The 17,812-nt window shown below is 41.1% G+C and overlaps 1 protein-coding gene across 9 annotated transcripts in view; it reads left to right on the top strand.

Moving 5' to 3' along the window:
• Positions 1–17,812, top strand: part of ZBTB44 (zinc finger and BTB domain containing 44) — a 47,505-nt gene that overhangs the window by 27,141 nt on the left and 2,552 nt on the right. For 3 of the 9 annotated variants that reach the window (XR_012583984.1, XR_012583983.1, XR_012583985.1), the window contains exons 4-8: positions 3,082–3,245; positions 5,585–5,885; positions 14,614–14,917; positions 15,629–15,899; positions 17,124–17,375. Coding sequence is in view for 6 of the 9 variants with exons in the window: in XM_074560843.1 (XP_074416944.1) it covers positions 3,082–3,245; positions 5,585–5,885; positions 8,001–8,283 (748 nt within the window). In the remaining 3 variants the exon portion in view is untranslated. Of the gene's footprint in view, positions 1–3,081; positions 3,246–5,584; positions 5,886–7,636; positions 7,964–8,000; positions 14,284–14,613; positions 14,918–15,628; positions 15,900–17,123; positions 17,376–17,812 lie in introns of those variants that run through there. The other 6 variants (XM_074560843.1, XM_074560839.1, XM_074560841.1 and 3 more) reach the window with 5 other exon arrangements.

Raw genomic sequence — 17,812 nt, 5'->3', positions numbered from 1 at the left:
TCACATTTGTCAGAGTTTAGTTCTACGTAGTTAAATATGTTTATAATCTCGTGGTGAAAAGAAGAAAAAATTGCAAGCAGAATACTTCAGCGTTACAGTGAAAACATTTTAAACCTATCTCTGTTACAGAAATTCTCTGAGATGTTAGGCAAATCTCAACTGTTAAATGCCACATTTATCACAAATTGCAAGTCATGAACAATTGAGTAGATACGGGGGAAAAGAAGCAGGGGAGGGAAAATGTAATTGTGTTTCACATGTAATTTCTTCATTGTGCTAAGGTCCGCAGTTGTGTCACCAATAGGTATTTCAGCCTGCTTGCAGTGTAAGGATGGAAAAAGACGTGCCAGTCACTGGTCGCTGGAGAGCCTCCTGATTCACATTTTATCTGCTTTAACCAGCCTTTCTCATCAGGAAGCTTTTATGTAGGAAAACCCCCAAACTTTATTTTAGATTTCTTCTAGGGAGATTGTCCCCATAGCGCTTCTCCTTTCTGTTTCCATTGCGGAGAAGCTGGCACCAGTACAGGCTTTAGGGATGAGCTAGCCTGAGAAATCTGGAAACAAAAGGAGAGCTGTGGCTTCTAATTTCTGCCCTAGTTTGAGCATCTCCCTAGAAAGCTGTGGGAGCACGATGCACTTTTGCCTCTTCCCTATCCCCTAACGCAGAAATGAGGGAGGAAGGACCCAAGAAACATGTTACAGAAGATGAGGTTCTCTATAAAGCCAGTTCAATGTTGTATAAAAACAAGTGTCATTATTATTTGAGCACACTAGATGGGTTTATCTATGTGTGCACCTAAGAGCAGGAGTTCTTGCTGTCCAGCCAGTTGTCCCCTTGTCACCCCTGCCTTGCAGCTGTCACTTCTGTTGCACGTAGCTGTGAAAATTTTCATTGTGAATTCTCCGGTCAGCTGAGCGCAAGGAAACCTTTTCTGAAGGGATTTGCCCCTTAGCCAGACTGCGTGTGTGACATTTGTCAAATACCACGTGAGGGGCAAGTTGTCCATCCTGGGCCCAAATCAGTTTGACTATTTGATTATTATGCTATTATGGCAGCTGGACTGTTATGCCTTATGCTTTTTTTTTTTCCAGTGTTGTTCTTTTTTTTTTAAATTACTTTTTTTTTTTTTTTTGATAACAGACGTGTCTGTTGGTCTGTGTTGATGGAGTTTTCATTAGAAAAGTGGAAAGTGTATGGTCATACCAACTCCAGAGACAAAACTAATGTTTCCACATCTGAGTAGAGTGAAACCTGTTCTTCATCTAGTGATCAACTCGCAAAGGAACAGGACTGCCAGAGATTGTCAGAAATGTGGTTCGACATATCAGAACCTATGTTTAAAAATACCCTCCTTTATTTGAAGTGCGTTTGATGAGCCGTCAGTTGGCCGGTTTAGACCCATAAGTGGCAGCGAACTACATTCCACCAGGCCCAGGATATGAGCTGGGAACTTCCCTCTTGCCAATATTCCCTTTAGCAAAGATCAACAAGTCTGTCAGCATCTGTCTTTTCCACCGCTCTCTAGGACCCTACTGTGTATAAAAAGAAGTGAAGGACAATAAAATTTCTTCCTTAGAGCAAATATTATTCCAGTTCCATGTGAGACTAGAAATCCTTATTGGTTTTACAGACTGATTGATACTAACCTCCTGCAGGAAGCTCTTATCTTGTGTATATCGAGAGATGCCCGGTGCTCTCTCTCTCTCCAGATAAATTTTACAACTGGAACTTTTACCACTGAGACCTATCATTGTACTCAGAATTCAGATACCCAATTCTCACAGTTGTACTGGCATCCATTTCCAGAGCAGGTAAAGGCAATTAAGGTGTTGATTGTAAAGAGATGATCCTAGTTCTTGTCCTCCTGTGCTGATCTGGTCTGTGGGTTTTTGTAAGATGTGCAGGAAAATGTATTTGTGCAAAGTGCACATTTCATTCCCCTGAGCGCTGGAAGTCCACAAATTCAGGCTGACCTTGAAACCAGCAATCTGGGCTCAAGACGGAAGCAGACCAGCAAAAGGATCTGTTCAGTAGGGAGACTTTCTGACTGTGTGCAACAGGCAACATCATTGTACTTTCTTCTCAATACATTTCAGACGTTACACTTTAGTAAAACTAAAATTGCCTTGTCCTGGCCATGGAATGTTCAGGGTCAGAGCAGTTCCCTGGTGCCAGTGACATCTGATCTGCCATCAGGCTGTGAGCAAGCTGAAATGTCTATTTCAACAAAAAATATAGACCTTAATTCTCAGGAAAGGGAAACCCCAGGTAAGTACAAACTCCTATTGTTGCTATGTTTGTACCAGCAGGTTTGTTTTTATTTCACCATGCCCTTCAGCAAAGCAAGTTCCTCGCCAGAGGACTTGGATTGTAACTCTGTAGTTCCCCTAAACAGTTTGCAGTTAGAGGCTATGTAGGAGCAATTAGTCAGTTTTAAATAAATTACTTTGAAAGTTAAATTGTTCCTTTATTGTACTCTGTGTGCTGTTTTTTAAATACAGCGCTTGAGCTATTCTCATAGAGATGATTGAATCAGACAAGGAGCAAGTATTGATCAATTCGATTAATTTTTGAAACTTAGAAATATGTAATTGTAAATACTAATGTTTGTTCATTGAACTTGGATTGAAATGAAAATGAATCGGCTTTAATTTAATTCATAAATATTGAAGCTGCAAAATACTCCTTTGCTTTCCAGTTTGCTCAGTTCTTTAAATTCTTCCTCGGGGACTGTTTGCTGATGGTAAATCATCGATATGCTTGACAAAATGCCCATGCCTGGAAAATAAAGTTCAGTTTGCAGCTGCTGCTCAGACCCGTTGCCCAAAGAAACAGAGGTTGTTCTCTGGTTTCGTTCAGAAGTGCAAAGTCAATGAATATAAGACTTCAGATGCAGGTCAGACGCATTGCTATAGAGGCAGAGATTTCCAGCATAAATACAGAGCTAAAGAGAAATGCGAAAGGCCGGTCTTTTTCATCCTTTCACACAAATGTGTTCAAGGGTCGGATTTCCACGGGCCAGACTTCTTATTTTTTACCTCTAGCTTGCTTGTAAATGAGTGAATTTTTTCTTTGTAGTTTGGAGAACGTTCAGTATCCCTACCAACTCTACATTGCTCCTTCTACCAGCAGCACAGAGAGACCCAGCCCAAATGGTCCAGACAGACCTTTTCAGTGTCCAACCTGCGGGGTCCGGTTCACTCGCATTCAGAACTTAAAACAACACATGCTTATCCACTCAGGTAAGAAACATTACCGTTTCCAAGAATTTCTAGACTCTCAGAGGTTTGCTTACTGTGCAGCAAATACAATAACGCAATTCTTTTTTAATCACCTGCCAAGCACTTGAGAATTGATTTCAGAAAGATTGGGTAGAGGTATGTCTCATTGAATGCTTGTTTTGATACTTCAAATCCGACTGATAGCTCTACTCACGGATGATTAGCGTTTGTATGGACTGAAAAAAATCTGATTGCCTGAAACGCATCAGAATAAGTCATTGTCGTGATAAAGATTTGAGATGAAATAAAGTATACTTTGCGCTTTTTGTTGAACTGATGCAGATTGAAATTCTTCCTCTTACATGTTGTAACTGTCTGCTGTGTTTTAGAGGAGACTTGCAGCCATGAGAAAATACTATCTGTCTTATGTCTTTGCGTTGAGGAACATTGTATGCCTTTGGATCTCAGAATTTTTGGAGGGATTGCAGGACAACTGAATTGGTTTGATAATCAATTTAGCTACTGCAGATAGTATAGGTAGCAAAAGGTTTGTGTGAATGCCTCCTCTGAGCCTCGATCTCCGAATTGTTCCATTCATTCTGATTTCTAACCTAAGTATGAACTCCGAATGTCTTTGCTATCAGTGTTTTTCAAGACTTGTCAGCATTACCTGGCAGTAGTGTTGACGTTTTGGTGAAAGAAGGGAATATTGAAGAGTTTATTGCACTTGAGCGCTAAGCCTCATGCTTTAGCATCTTCTGGTTCGGGCTTGACTCTCACCTGCACACAGATGCTGTACCATTTTTCGGCAGAGCAACCGCAGTTCTAAAGGTGTCATTTTTTCACTGTCAGCAATTATTTGTCAATTCCTTTCAAGCAAAATGACCATACTACATTTAGGACAACAGTAATAATAAGTGTCTAATACTTAAAACAGCAAACTTTGGGGGCATATTAGGTGCGAAATTATCCCAAGCCGGTTGCTAATGTCTTCATTGACAGCAGGCAGACAGGCTTCAGTAAAGCACCTCTGGCTAACCTGTCAACTGGCAAGCCCTAGGCAAAGTTGGGAGATATCTGAATAGCTGTTTTAAGAGTAATTAGCATGCAAAAGAAACTCTCAAAACTTGTAAACGTTGAAAGTGTTTTCACATAAGCAAAATGGCTGAAGAGATTTTCCTCAAACTATCAGAGGAAATAGATGCCCTTGGACAGTAGGAAAGCACGAAAGGTTTTAGCTTCGCAAGACAATATTCTAGTATATTAACTTGTTTTCACATGCTTAACGAGAAGTTTCGGTGTAACCTTAACTACAGCTTTCTCTGTATAAAAGCCCTAATTAAAAGTTCAGCTCCCGCTTTGAACGTAAGGAAAGCAGAGTGAAAGACCGGTGGAATTAACAGCCTGGGCTGATGCACATTCAGCCTTTTGAAAAAAACCTTTTTTATTCCTTGACAGCCCTATTATGAATAGAGCTCCATATTCCGGATTCTTGGCCTCCTGTTTGGATTTCCACACTTTCTGGAGTTCAGACTTTTTATTAAATCTTAGCCTTTTGGTGATTCAGTCTTTTATGTTGTAATAGTTCTGTCTGGGTGTGATTACATACCCTCAGCCACTGCAACGTGTTGCAGGGCTTGTACGTTTTAGGGTTTTATTATCGCCTGTAATAAATGAAAAATGAACTAGTAACGGAACTCCTAGATTAATATGAGAAAAAATGAGCGGCACAAACCTAAACGGTCTGAGAGAGCTGTCTGTCATGCAAAGTTGCTGAAGATTCTTGTACAGAAAGGTTCCCACGCAATATAAAGGCTGCTACTTCACCCTTTTATCACCATTCCTGCTGCATTACAGGGCCATCCTTGTGCACACAGTCCCCCTGCCAGAACACTTCTCTGAGGCCAAAGGCAGCCCGAAAAAGACATTGCAATTAAGGGCAGTCTGATAATTGCATTGTTGGGAACCAGTCTGGCACAAGAATCTCCTGAGATCAAAAGAGTTCAAAGACGGTTTGAGATGGCTGCTGCATCGGATACTTTTTGGCTGTGGCTCAGGGTTTTAGCCATAGTATAATCCGTGGAGGTTTATGTTCATTTTAAACTGTGGGGAAGAAGACGCGTAAGCGTTGTGGACAGGTCGCATCGTGATGAAATTTGTTGGCAGTTGGTTGTGAGAAAGCATAGCTCTGTGATAATTGTTCCTGCCATTTTAAAGTTAACCAGAGAGTTTCTTCCTAAACCAGCGCTTTGCTGTGACTGGCCGCAGCTGCTGTCCTTTTGCTGTTAGAAATCTGGAAGGATTTTGCCAGTGACCTCATTGCAAAAGGTGAACGTTTTTTTTTGCTCTCTCTTCCGCAGGCATTAAACCATTTCAGTGTGACCGCTGTGGGAAAAAGTTCACCCGAGCTTACTCGCTAAAGATGCATCGCCTGAAGCACGAAGGTAAACGCTGTTTCCGGTGCCAGATATGTAGTGCCACTTTCACTTCCTTCGGGGAATATAAACACCACATGCGGGTTTCCCGGCATATTATCCGCAAGCCTCGGATTTACGAGTGCAAAACATGTGGCGCCATGTTCACCAACTCTGGAAATTTAATCGTTCACCTGAGGAGCTTGAACCATGAAGCGTCAGAGCTAGCAAACTACTTCCAGAGCAGGTGAGGTGCACAGCAAAAACCTAACAGGGAAACTTGCTTTTTTTTCTTTTTTTTTTTTTTTTTTCCTAAATCATCTTTTCCTGCTTTCAGGGCAGCCTGCTGTGCCTCTCCTCAGGTTGCCAGCTAATTCCAGTCACAGTCATTCTTGCGCCACTATCTGTTATATCTGATCTGTCTTACAGCATCTAAGCTATATAGGAGGGCACTGAAGAATCGAGTGATATGCAGAAGCTGCTTCTGGGCTACTTAATTTCTCTTTTCAGTAGTATCTATGGACAGGCTAATGGTGTTAAGCCATAGCATGCTATACTATAGTATCTGTGGAGTTCTGTAAATGATTTGCTATTCAAATTCTCGTACATAGCCTGTTCGCTGACATAGGGAATAGACACGTGACTTCATTTTAAGTGCTTACCTGATGGTGGATATTGTGGAAAGATTGCACGATGCCATGCCTTCTCTTTTTTCATGTTCTAGGTAACGTATTACTAAATGATCAGACTAATAGGGTTCAAAATAGTAAGGGCCAGTTGAACATTTCTTGTTTATCAGGGCACAAAAGACTTGTCATCTCACAAATGTGTTTCGCTAAAGACTATTAAAAGGGTTCCGCGGCGTGAGACCAGCGCTGTATTCTGGTATTGAAATAAACATTTGTAACCGTTGGAATTTGAGATAGAAAAATAGGAAAGCGGCCGAGGGAAACTGGAGGAAGACAGATCTCACAGCTCTCAAATCTATGGAGAGGGTGCAGCTTGGTGTGTTTAAATCGTTTGTCTTCAGAAACGCAAAAGAAATGTATTGTAAATGGTGCGGCATCTTTGTAGATATGTAGATACCGTCCCTCATGATTTCTAGACGTGATGCTTTTTCCCCTACAAAACATTTCAGCATTTTGTTCTATTTGATTATCTCAGAAGTGATGTAGGTTGAAAAAATTGCAAAACAAACCAGGAAAGCCAGTCACTGTTTTTCTGACGAATATTGTTTAAAAGTACAAGTGCTTCATATCTGTGGGTTTACGCAGTTCTTGTTCTTAGCACTTGTGCCAAAACTGGAGCAAAAACTCTTAAGGGATGATGCCATGATTGTGGTAAGCACTTTATTGTTGTTGTCAAAATAAAGTCAGATTAAAGTACGTGATTTTTAGTTGTCTAGAGGCCTTCCTTTAGTTTGAATTTACAAACGCTAGGTTTAGCATTGCAAATTTGGATTTGAAGCACTGAATGCTGCTGTCATTGAAGAAGATGACTGCTTTTAAGTGGATTATTACTAGGAGGAACCAAAGCATACGAACGTCCATTTATGTAATATATATATATACTTGCCTCAAGTACAAACTTACATGTCTGGTGCTGAAAATTTGCAAAGAAATTTTATTTTTGTTATGTCCTCACGCTCTGAAAATACTACTGGAGAGTTCGGTAGATTTTCTTTGGCTACACTCAGCCATCAGTTGGTAAGAGTAAGTTCCAGAAGTGTTGTCCAGAAAGGGCCGAAACGGGGAAGGAATGCAATTCCGTTCTTTTCACTGTAGCGTGATACGTGTCAGCATCGCAAAACGCCGCTGTAGTTGGCAGCCTCCTTATGCTCTCAGCAGAACCCTTCCTTCCTCGCCTCACGCTTCTCTTTCCAGCCTGTCCGCTCTGCGAGGAACGCTGCTGCTGTTTCTTGGGTGGATCTTATCTCAGGGGTGGAAAAGGCCCACATCTTTGCCAGCGCTGAACTCATTTTTGTTTCTATTTTTAAAGGTTGAGTGCTCCCTTTTTTCAATGAGGTTTTCAGTGCCATATGATGTTCCAGACATTAACTTTCATTCTCATCAAGGTGATACAGTCTAAATAATAAGAAGTTGCTGTGTAGGAAATATGGATGCACAACAATGCAAAATAGATGCTTTTGAATAAATTCTCTGTGTGTTTAAATGAGAACCAGGTTATAGTGCTTAGTGGAGTATGTCGCTGTGATGATCTTAGAGCAATGTGAAACGAATACCTTTGTTCTCTGTGCAATGCAGAATGTAGCTTGTGTGTTGTAACTGATACAAAGAACCTGATATCGCTAATGTTTGTGTGAGAAATGACGTTTCTCTTCTGTCCTTTGCCCCTCTTCTAGTGACTTCCTAGTACCGGACTACTTAAACCAGGAACAAGAGGAGACCCTCGGGCAGTATGAGCTAGGGGAGCATGGCTTTGAAACCAACTCTTCTGTCCAAATGCCTGTCATTTCACAGGTGTCGTCAACTCAGAATTGTGAAAGCACTTTCCCCTTGGGGTCTCTGGGTGGGTTGGCAGAGAAGGAAGAAGATGTGCCAGAGCAGCCAAAGACTAATGCCACTGCTGAGGCAGCCGCAGGTGACCCTCCAAAACCAGAGCTGTCATCTATTACTATTGAATAATTCATGGTTTGGTTTCATTTTTGTTCTTTGGAAAGTGCCTGTGTTTGGTCCTGTACATTTTAATTTAATTTTTTTAAACAAAAGTGGGGAGATTTTCCCTTTTTACTTTGTAAGCTACGCTTTAAACAGGAAACTGCAACAGATGTTACATTATTTTTCATGACTGAATGATCACTTCTGTGAAAATATTTAAGACTGAATGCACAAAAAGATCTTGTCAGAACATCATGGAAGCTGTGATACACTTCTAAAGAAGAACAACTGATTCAGATCACTTTAGCTATTTCTTCTTCCGCGGTTAGAGCAGCTCATTAAGTTTCTCTTGCTTCTGCAGACCCTCTGGTTAAGGGAAAGAAATCAGAGGAAACCTTTTTAAAATGACAAACAAAAGGATGCATTGGAAATCATTATTGAACAGTTTTGACTAGTTGTGAGTGGATGCTTTAATCTTCTGCGTAAAAAAAAATGACACTTCCTATCTCCGTGCCTGCTGTTTTTCAAAGTGCTTACTGTAACCCTTTTCTTGGAAATGGTAAGCATTTTTGAAACTAACAGTCACACGCTTTTTAAAAACACATTGTCCCTTTTCATCTCAGATGAATCAGTTTTGACAAACCAAGTGATGTCATGCCAGGTATTCCTACTTCTTATATTCCAGTCCTTTTAGAAACTCCTTGATCAAATAGCCTGTCCAGATTTGCCCATCTAAGGTTAGGCGTGGAAATAGTACGGTCAGGAAAAGTCTAACGGTGCATAATGAATTGAGGATGATAGAAAAGTAGATATCCGTGCAAGCCTGACAAATATCTCATGACTGTATCTTTCTGGAGAAGGGGAACCACGTATGAAAATGAAGGTTTTCCCAAACTGAAATTCTTAAATCCTGGCCAGATTGTTTGCAGTTCTGGTCACTTCCCCCAATCATATATACTGTAGTTTTACTAATCTCCAAAAGTGAGCTAGAGGGAGTTTATAGATGGGAAAAAATGAGCTCTTTTGTGCATTATTGCACATTTTTTTGTTTATACATACGCATGTATAGTTTCTGAGATTTTTATTAGTCTGTTTTGGACAAAACAAGCAATTTATTCTCTTTAGAGGCCAACTTTCTAACCCAACAGGGGGTTGTTTACAAAAAGCCTATATAGCAATGATGAATTGTTCCTGTTTCAAAACATTTTAAATCCTTGCCAACTTGGTTTATTAAAGGCCATTACTCCAGCTACATACACAGCTCAAGCAAGCAATAAATTGAAAGATTTGCAATTTCATTTTTCCATATTTAGAAAAAGCTGCAAATTTAGGGTGTGGGATTTTCAGAGCAGCGAGTCTTGTTTTGTTGAGGCTGTTTGGGCTATAGTACTGCTTTGAAACCTAAATTAGGAAGTACATTAGGAGATTTGTGATTTTTCTTATTGCTTCTGAAGTTAACTCAGTGTTTGATGCCAAATGCTTACCGCCTACAGATGACATGCTGAGCGAGTAGGTATTACTTGATCTTAGTATTCCAAAGGCATGGTATACTCCCTTAGTTTTGAATCTTGTTTTTTTTTTTAATTGTTGTTTTCTGTCCGGATTTGTTTTACGCAAACATGAGGAGGAAATGAAACCAATAGAGAAAGGTTGCTGCTGAAGAAACAGAAGGCACAAAAGTCGTATTATATCTCAAGATCAATTTGTATTCAGTTAGCTTAGGCAGCTCTGATATTCCGTAGGTCTGAGTTGTTTCTGTTAATAGCCACCTTTTGTAAGGAAAAAAAAATTATTGCCCTTTGGAAAGAGCTTAAAGGGTTTCAGTGACTTTAACAATTTTTCTCTGCTGTCTTTAGGTAAAAAACACACATTTTAGCTAAATAGAGCGAAACCAGTTGGGATTTAAGCCCCTTCCAAGTTACTGGAATGAAGTTTCTCCACCAGATCCAAAGGGTGTTTTAGAAACATGCTGCAAAGAAGTTCTCTGCTACAGTTCAGTCTTGTATGTCTACCTTTGTAAGTCTTCTTAAAAGGGCTTGAAGGAGAAATTCTTTTTTTGGCATGCCGTACTGTGAATTAGTCCAGTGCCTGTTGATGGGCTGAATTTAAAGACCAGTTCTCTTGCGCTTCTGGTTTCTATAACTGAGAAGCCAGTGAGACAAGACAATGCCTTTTGCTGAGTTTTATCCTGAATTATAGAGCTGGGACAGTGAACTCAAATACATTATTTTCTTTTTTTTGTAGTAGGTGTTACTCATCTTTCCAGGTATATGAGAATCCTTTGTGATTCATGTAGTAAGAAGTACTTCACGCAGAAACTCGTTTCCAGACTGTACAGATGTAATAAAAAAGTTGGTCAGGTGTAGGTGGACATAACCTGCTGTTAGACTCTGATAATTTTCACCCATTAGATATTTTGCTGAACAGTTTATCAGTGAGGAGATGTGCAAATGCACAATAGACGTATCTGGATATTGGATTTTTAAGACTTAAAATTTAGTGTCAGAAAGCAAACTGCTTTCTGAATACCAAAGAGAAAGGGGGGGGGGTGAAGTTTAAAAGAACTTTGTAACTCTAATCTGGTCTTCCTTGAAAAGAAATGAGTGTCATTATCTGTTAGCACCTTGGCACAAGGCAAGTCACGGGGTTCATTGTTCCTTGCACTGTGATACACATTATCTTTTCAACCCTGTGTAACATCTTAATTTAGTTCTCACTTTTCAATCTGATTCAACTGCAGGAACAATAGAGTTCTTAGAGGACTTTGTCTGTTTGTTTGGTTTAGGGTTGGGTTTAGTTGTTAATTTCCCTGTTTGTAATTGTTTCTTGTTAATATCTCTTTTCTCCGTAGAAGTGAGCACAGATTAAATACAAATGCGTTTTGTTTCTCCTCCCTAACTTTTTGGAAGTGTTCGGTACTTTGAAATGCTGTTGTTCTTCACAGGAGAGATGTGAAAACGTAGAATATCTTAAAACAATCTCTGTTGCTAGTATGCTCTAGATTCCAAATTGTGTGAGATAGGTATCTAACTAAGCTAGAAAAAACTTGCCTTAAACTACACTCGGGATTAAACCTAAAGCATAAATTTCTTTCAATACTTTATCAGAGGGTTTTGAACTCTGGAGTGCGTTTTCTTTTTTTTTTCTTTTTTTTTTTGTTTTTACAAAAAAGCCCCCATTATTTGGTATGCATTTGTATTTCTGCTTGACAAGGATCACACAATCACAGAACAGTGGAGATTGGAAAGGATCTCTGGAGCTGACCCAGTGCAACCCCCGTGCTCAGAGCGGAGTCGGCGAGAACAGGTTGCTCAGTCCAGGCAGATTTTGAATATCTGCAGAGATGGAGCCTCCCCAACTTCTCTGGGAAACCTGTTCCAGTGTTTGACCACCCTCACCGTAAAAAAGGTTTTAGTATGTTTAGATGGGATTTCTGGTGTTCCCGTTTGTGCCCACTGAGAAAGGTCTGGCTCTATCTTCTTTGCCCCCTTCTATCCAGTAGTTTTACGCATTGATAAAATCCCCTGAGCCTTCTCCAGACAAAACAGTCTGATCAGCCTTAGCCTGTAGGGCCGGTGCTCTCGTCCCTTCATCATCTTTGTGGCCCTTATAACTTGTTTAGCATTTCTTCCAAATAGCTACACGTATGACCCATTGCAGCAGTTTCTTTGTCTCCGAATTCATTCGCAAAGTGGTGTATGTCTCGCTTTTGCGTATTCTTCTCCCAGGTGGCACCAATCTTTGCACTCAGTGGAAAATCCTTTCCTCGCCCATTTATTTTGCAAGCAGAGTGCCTTTCACTACCACAGAACTAGCAAGGTTCTGCCGTATGCCAGGGACACGGATTCTCGGAGTCTGTGCAGGGTCTTTACTCCTCGCATATTGTGTAGAGCAGTACGTCTGATGGGAACAATGGGAAAGGAAGGGATGGGGTTTTTTTATGACTTAAAACGGTGTTTTGGGAGAATGGGAAAAAATTCAGAAGCTTTCTATTTCCCTGCAAAGAGTGGGAGGAAAAGAAGTGCCATTTTAGCCATGGGGGAGATTTAGCCAAGTCGGAAGGGTTTGTTTTGTTTTTTGGCTGCAGACACAGAGCACAACTCCCCTGGAAATGTGTGGGGATGCCTACACATTCAGCAAATTAAGCTCCCCGTCAGATCTGCTTGTCACTGTTCTTACACCGCATTCGAAAAGATGTGTGTTCCTGATGGTTTGTCTGTCTTACTACAGCGTGAGTTCAGTTGTCAGGCTCGCAGATACTACGGTCAAGTCTCTCATACTGAGAGATTAGTAGACGAGGTTATTGAAAATGGTTCTGGGTTCACATGTATCTTGAGTCTAAAAGGTGTGAATTTAAACTTTTTTAAAAAGTAATAGCTGCCAATGCAGTAAAATATATTTTATAAGACTATGATCCCTATATGTCCCTTACGGGATAAAATTTTATTGTTTTTAAGCTATGGTTTAAAGTTTTTATATGAGGGCTTCAGTCGCTTCTTGGTTGCTGGCTTTCCCCTCCAGCCCCAGGATGGAAGAGCACTGAGACTATTGCCAGTGTCTCGCTGAGACGAACCATGAAGCATTTTATATGCAAATAGGACGGGAGCTTTGTGCACCCTGCAGGGATGGAGAAAATGCAGATGTAGGAGCACCCGTCCCTCCTAGATCCATTGCAACTTCCACACCATCAGAATATGGAAAATAGCTAATTTTCATTCAGATCGATTACGTTCCAAGTTTTGCTTACAAGGTGAAACCCAGTTTTTGGAGGGTTCTCATCTCCAATTATGGACATAATAAATTCCATGGCATTTTGATGACAGATAAGAGGGTTCAAGGCCGGACGGTGCCTCAGCCACATCAGAGGTCCCTAGTAAATAGAATCGGTTCAAAGCGTTTGAGGAAATGTACCATAAAAACAACCAAACAAACAAATGTGAATTTTTTTAATGCAACAGTACTTACTGCTCTGGGTTTTTGTTAACTCAAGGTGTGCTATCACAGTAATTCGGTGTCCCGCAGGTCTCAACTACAAATCTGGTTGCACTAAAAAAGAAAAAAAAAAAAAAGCCGAATCAGTTTGTGGTGCTGCCAGCCTGTGTGGCATCTGTACCTACAGTCTTCCTGAGGGTTGCTGAAGTCCCCAGAGGAGTGATTTTGTTTAACCATTCGTTTAGCTGATGCATGCTTTTGATATTCTGACTTACAGCCCTGGCTACACAAAGTTCTTGGACAGCTTCTTTGCCCTGTTCCTGCAGTGCCTTCACTCTAGGTGCTGCCCTATGGTGAAACCCCGAAGAGGGAAAAGAGTAAGCTGGAGGAAAAAAATGTGAATTAAATTATTGTTGGGCTTCTTTGTGCATTTTAGTAACAGTGAAACCCCCTTAACTGTGCCAGTCTCCGGTCACCAGCCGTATATCCAGTCGTCATCTCATCCACAGTACAGCTTCTCTTGTTGATGCTGGCCACAGCTAGATTACTTGGCATGTTTATTGACTTAACAGAATTGTTTTTGGGTTTTGGTTTTGTTTTTTAATGTATACGATGTTTAAATACACTTCACATTTTATATAATACTATCTGGCTATTAGTATTTTTCAGGAACCATAGTTCTTGGTGGCTATATATATTTTTGTGACTTTTTTTGTAAACTAAGTGCCGTTTCAACGTTACAATCATTTTTAGAGTTATTGTAATCAATGTGAATATCATGTTTTTTCAAATCTGTTCTGAGCCTGTAGTGTTTGCTTTGTGATCATATGTGTAATGTATATATTCTGTATAGTTACATTGTATTGAAATACTAGCTTGTTTGATATAAGAAAAGTATGTATTGGGTACCTTTTTGCTAGCCTGGTTGTTTAATCTTTAAAAAAAAATGTTCTAAAATACAAAAAAAAAAAAATATCTCCAAACTGGTCCCATTATAGGTCAAAATTAAGGGGGGAGAAAAACTAGTTTTGAGTGTCTTTGGATAGAAACATGAAGCTAAGATTTTTCATTAAAATATTAATGTTTTATGGAGTATATCTTTGCTTTGTGTCGTTATTTAACTATGCCAGGGTTTGTCTTACAGTACAAAAGACTAGCTCCGACCTTGGGTAAGAAGGTGTGACGCTATTGCTAGAGCTACGTTCTCTTACGACTTTTGCTTATAATTAGTCTCAAAATAGCTGAGTACGAAGAGAACTCGCTGTTGCTGAAGCTGTCACGGGGAGGAAGGTAGTTTAAAACAAAATAAGCATTAACAAATGGTTGGAGAAGTTACATGAGTAAAGAGTAGTAAGAATAAAGTGCGCATTTCTGTTTAGTTTTCTATTGTATATTACATTTCCTTTTGTTAATGTTCTCTTTTAGGCTGTATTCTGCAAAAGCGGTGGGGCCATCTTTTGAACGGGGTTTTATTGATGGAAAGCCAGCCAAGAATGAGCCTAATCAAATTAGTCAAAGCAGAAGATGTTTAAAAAGGACAGTAGACAGAGCCATCGCGATCGCAGCTGCGAGCTTCCAAATAGTCACAGAACAGCCTAGAGTCATGGGACTTAAAATACACCTCTGCTGTTTCTGGCAACCCTTGCAATTAAATTAATTTGCCTCCTACAGACCCACCTGTCTGACGGAGCTGGAATGCTGGCTGGATCAACACATAGCTAGGGCACAGGTAGGAAAATGGGAGTTTTGTAACTGCTCGGCTGAAATTATTTTAGCTCCGCCCGGTAGCCTGGATGAATAGCAAGCAGGCCGGCGCAATTAGTACACTAGCAGTCAAATTGTGCTCAGCATCGGAGACGGGAGAGAAAAAGAAAATGGAAAAGCGTTCCATGGTGCAGAGTAAGCAGCCACATGGATGGATGGTGGGGTTTGAGAGTTTTGAAGTTCCGAGTTCTCATTTTCCTGAGGACCTTGCGTAGGGACAGAAGTATTTTATCAAAAGCGTAATTGGAAGAGGGAGCGTATCTGGTGAAGGCTTTGGAGAGAGCTAAGTTTGAGATGTAAAGGCTTAGGCTCCGTTGGTCTCCCGCAAAAGTAAGAATTTTGCTTCTTTGAAGACAGACAGCCCCAGTTAGGAGTACGCAGTGACGCTTAGCAGACCATTACAGATCTGCAGCCTGGATGTCTGTATGTGAACATACACTATCACAAAGCCAAGGCGAGACTGCTGAAATGCATACCTTTGATGGATATCGAGGGTCAGGCTTGTGACTTGAGCGGCTTTTTCCAAAGCACAACCATATGTTTAAGTTTAGCCTGAAACCTCTTTTAGATGTCCTTAACAAAGCAAGTGTACACTATTGAAGTTTTTCTGTGGCTTCCTTATAGCGTTTAAGCATTTTATGCCTGACAGTAATGAAGTACTATTTCTTTTGCACAGAGGAGAGCGGCTGAGATGAGATTGAACTCGTAGCAAGTAAGAACGTAGTAGAGCAGGGACCAGAGTTCTCCCAGGGCTTGCTGCACCATCCCTACGTATGTGATATCCTGGGGAAAACGAAGCTGCTAAGAGAAACCTGGCTTGGATTATGTATAAAGCGCTTTTCACAAGCTGCTTGTGCATGCTGCACCTCCAGAATACTGAGCGTAACTCTGTCATCACCGTTCTTAGAGCAGAGATTGCTGTGAGACCGTGAGCAAGCAGAGCAGGGGTAAGTGTGTACGTGTTACAGCCTGGGTACAGCTCAGAGACATGTGCGTTTCAGTCATTTTGGGGATCTGTTAACACTTTTTTTCAGAGGAGACGCGCACTCTTGAATAGCAGATTGACACTTGCTGATAGTAGCCCGGATTTTCTTAGTTGCTTTTCACAAATCCTTTAGAAATAGGCCACAGACACCCAGAGTGAAAACCGTGCGTTTGAAAACCGCTCTGAAGGCTTGAGTTAACTGCCTTTGGTCATGACTTGCCTTCGTCTCAGTCGCAAGGTCTCCCAGTGGAGGTTAGAGAGCAACTCACGGGGCATCTATTTGCGTATCCCACTTGAACCTTTACCTCTGATTGCTGTAATGTGAACTTCTATCGGAATTTTGAAGTTAATGACCTGGGTGCTTTGCTCGACTGGGTGTTAATTTGTGTGGCTGTGCCACTATCACTGACTCTTAGATACACCCCCCGTTTTGAATGCGACTGATGTGTGTGGGAGCATCTCCGAGAATGCATCTGCTGCATCTGGCTAAACTGCATTCCCAGTCTTCCATATGCCTGCATAAAACTAGATGCTCGGGCCCTGTGTTTTGTAATACTCTCATCATTTAGAAGATAACAGTTTTTTTCTCACAAAGTACTGCTTGTTCCCCTGTACACGCACGCGCGCACACACACAATCTGTATGTGCTCATTCAGAAGGAATTTTGAGCAACGACCGTGCAAAAACATCGATTGACCAACTCTTTCCTTGCTGCTTCCCTACAGAAACCGCTGGTATTACTGTCTTTTTCTTGGTTAATTCTCGTGGGATGAAACAGGTTACTGGCTTGAACCTCCAGCAAGGACCTTGCATCCCACTTTTCTTAGCCCTTGGAAATTTTTCTTGAGTTCGGAGTGAAAGGGAGGAGCGTGGTTTCCTGCGCTGCTGTGCTCATCTCTAAACAAGCTTCTCCTCCACAGGGGGGACAACATACTAGTTGTAAGGAAGCAGATATATTTTGTGGGCCCGAGAGGGTTTTTTTTTAGAGGGGGGGAGTGTTGATGGTACGTCAGTGTATTTTTCTACAGTCCTTAGTTATTTGTTGTCTTAAAGCATTTATGTCTGCAGTGCAGAATAGCTTTCAAACTACCTTGGGCCCAAGATAGCTGTGAGTACGCCCCAGGCATTCGTGCCTCTAAAGAGACAGAAAAGTGATGGTAAAATGGATCGTCTGAATTCTTTGCAGGCAGGAGAGAGACATCTACCAGGTGAGTACACCTCTGAGTCCAAGGGGAATAGCCAGAAGCGTTGGGAGAGGACCAAGGAAACCACGATGTGTTTGGGGGCTGGCGGAGGAGGTGACTCTCAATTCCGGGATCATTGCTGTGTGCGTAAGCGACGACGACATTTTGACACACGCACATGAGGAGAAACGATCCCTCGGGGTTTGATGCTGTATCACTGACGGGTGGGAGCCCACTGGCTTCAGAAGAGCAAGGTAAATTACAGTCCCAGGCCACTTAAGCATTTAAATAGTCTACCTTTCCAGAAATGTGTTTAAATCGGTCCTTAAGAGCTTACCCGTTTTGTGAACTTTACTTTTGCCAGTTGCTTCTCTGACTCAGCACAGAGTATTTTATAGCCTGTGTACTAATGGGGTGCACAGAACTGTTTTTGGAGAGTTTATGTGCATAAACAGACCCTTGCGCTGGGTAAAACAAAACTGGAGAGAAAAGACACCAAAGCACAGGACTAATAGGCAACAGAGCTCAGAAAACCAAAACATCTCTCCAGGGTAGGACTTCATCTTCCCACAATTTAAACGAGAAAAATAACAAAAATCCTAACAAAACCTTTTATATAACTTCAGGGTTGCAGTGATCAGTTTCAGGGTTGACGTGACAGCAATTATAAACAACAGTTATGCAACTGCCT

Source organism: Larus michahellis, chromosome 17 (genome assembly GCF_964199755.1).
Source record: "Larus michahellis chromosome 17, bLarMic1.1, whole genome shotgun sequence".
In the NCBI taxonomy this organism is placed as follows: Eukaryota; Metazoa; Chordata; class Aves; order Charadriiformes; family Laridae; genus Larus; species Larus michahellis.
Note: the sequence above shows the minus strand (reverse complement) of the source record. Positions and strands in the feature narration are given on the sequence as shown.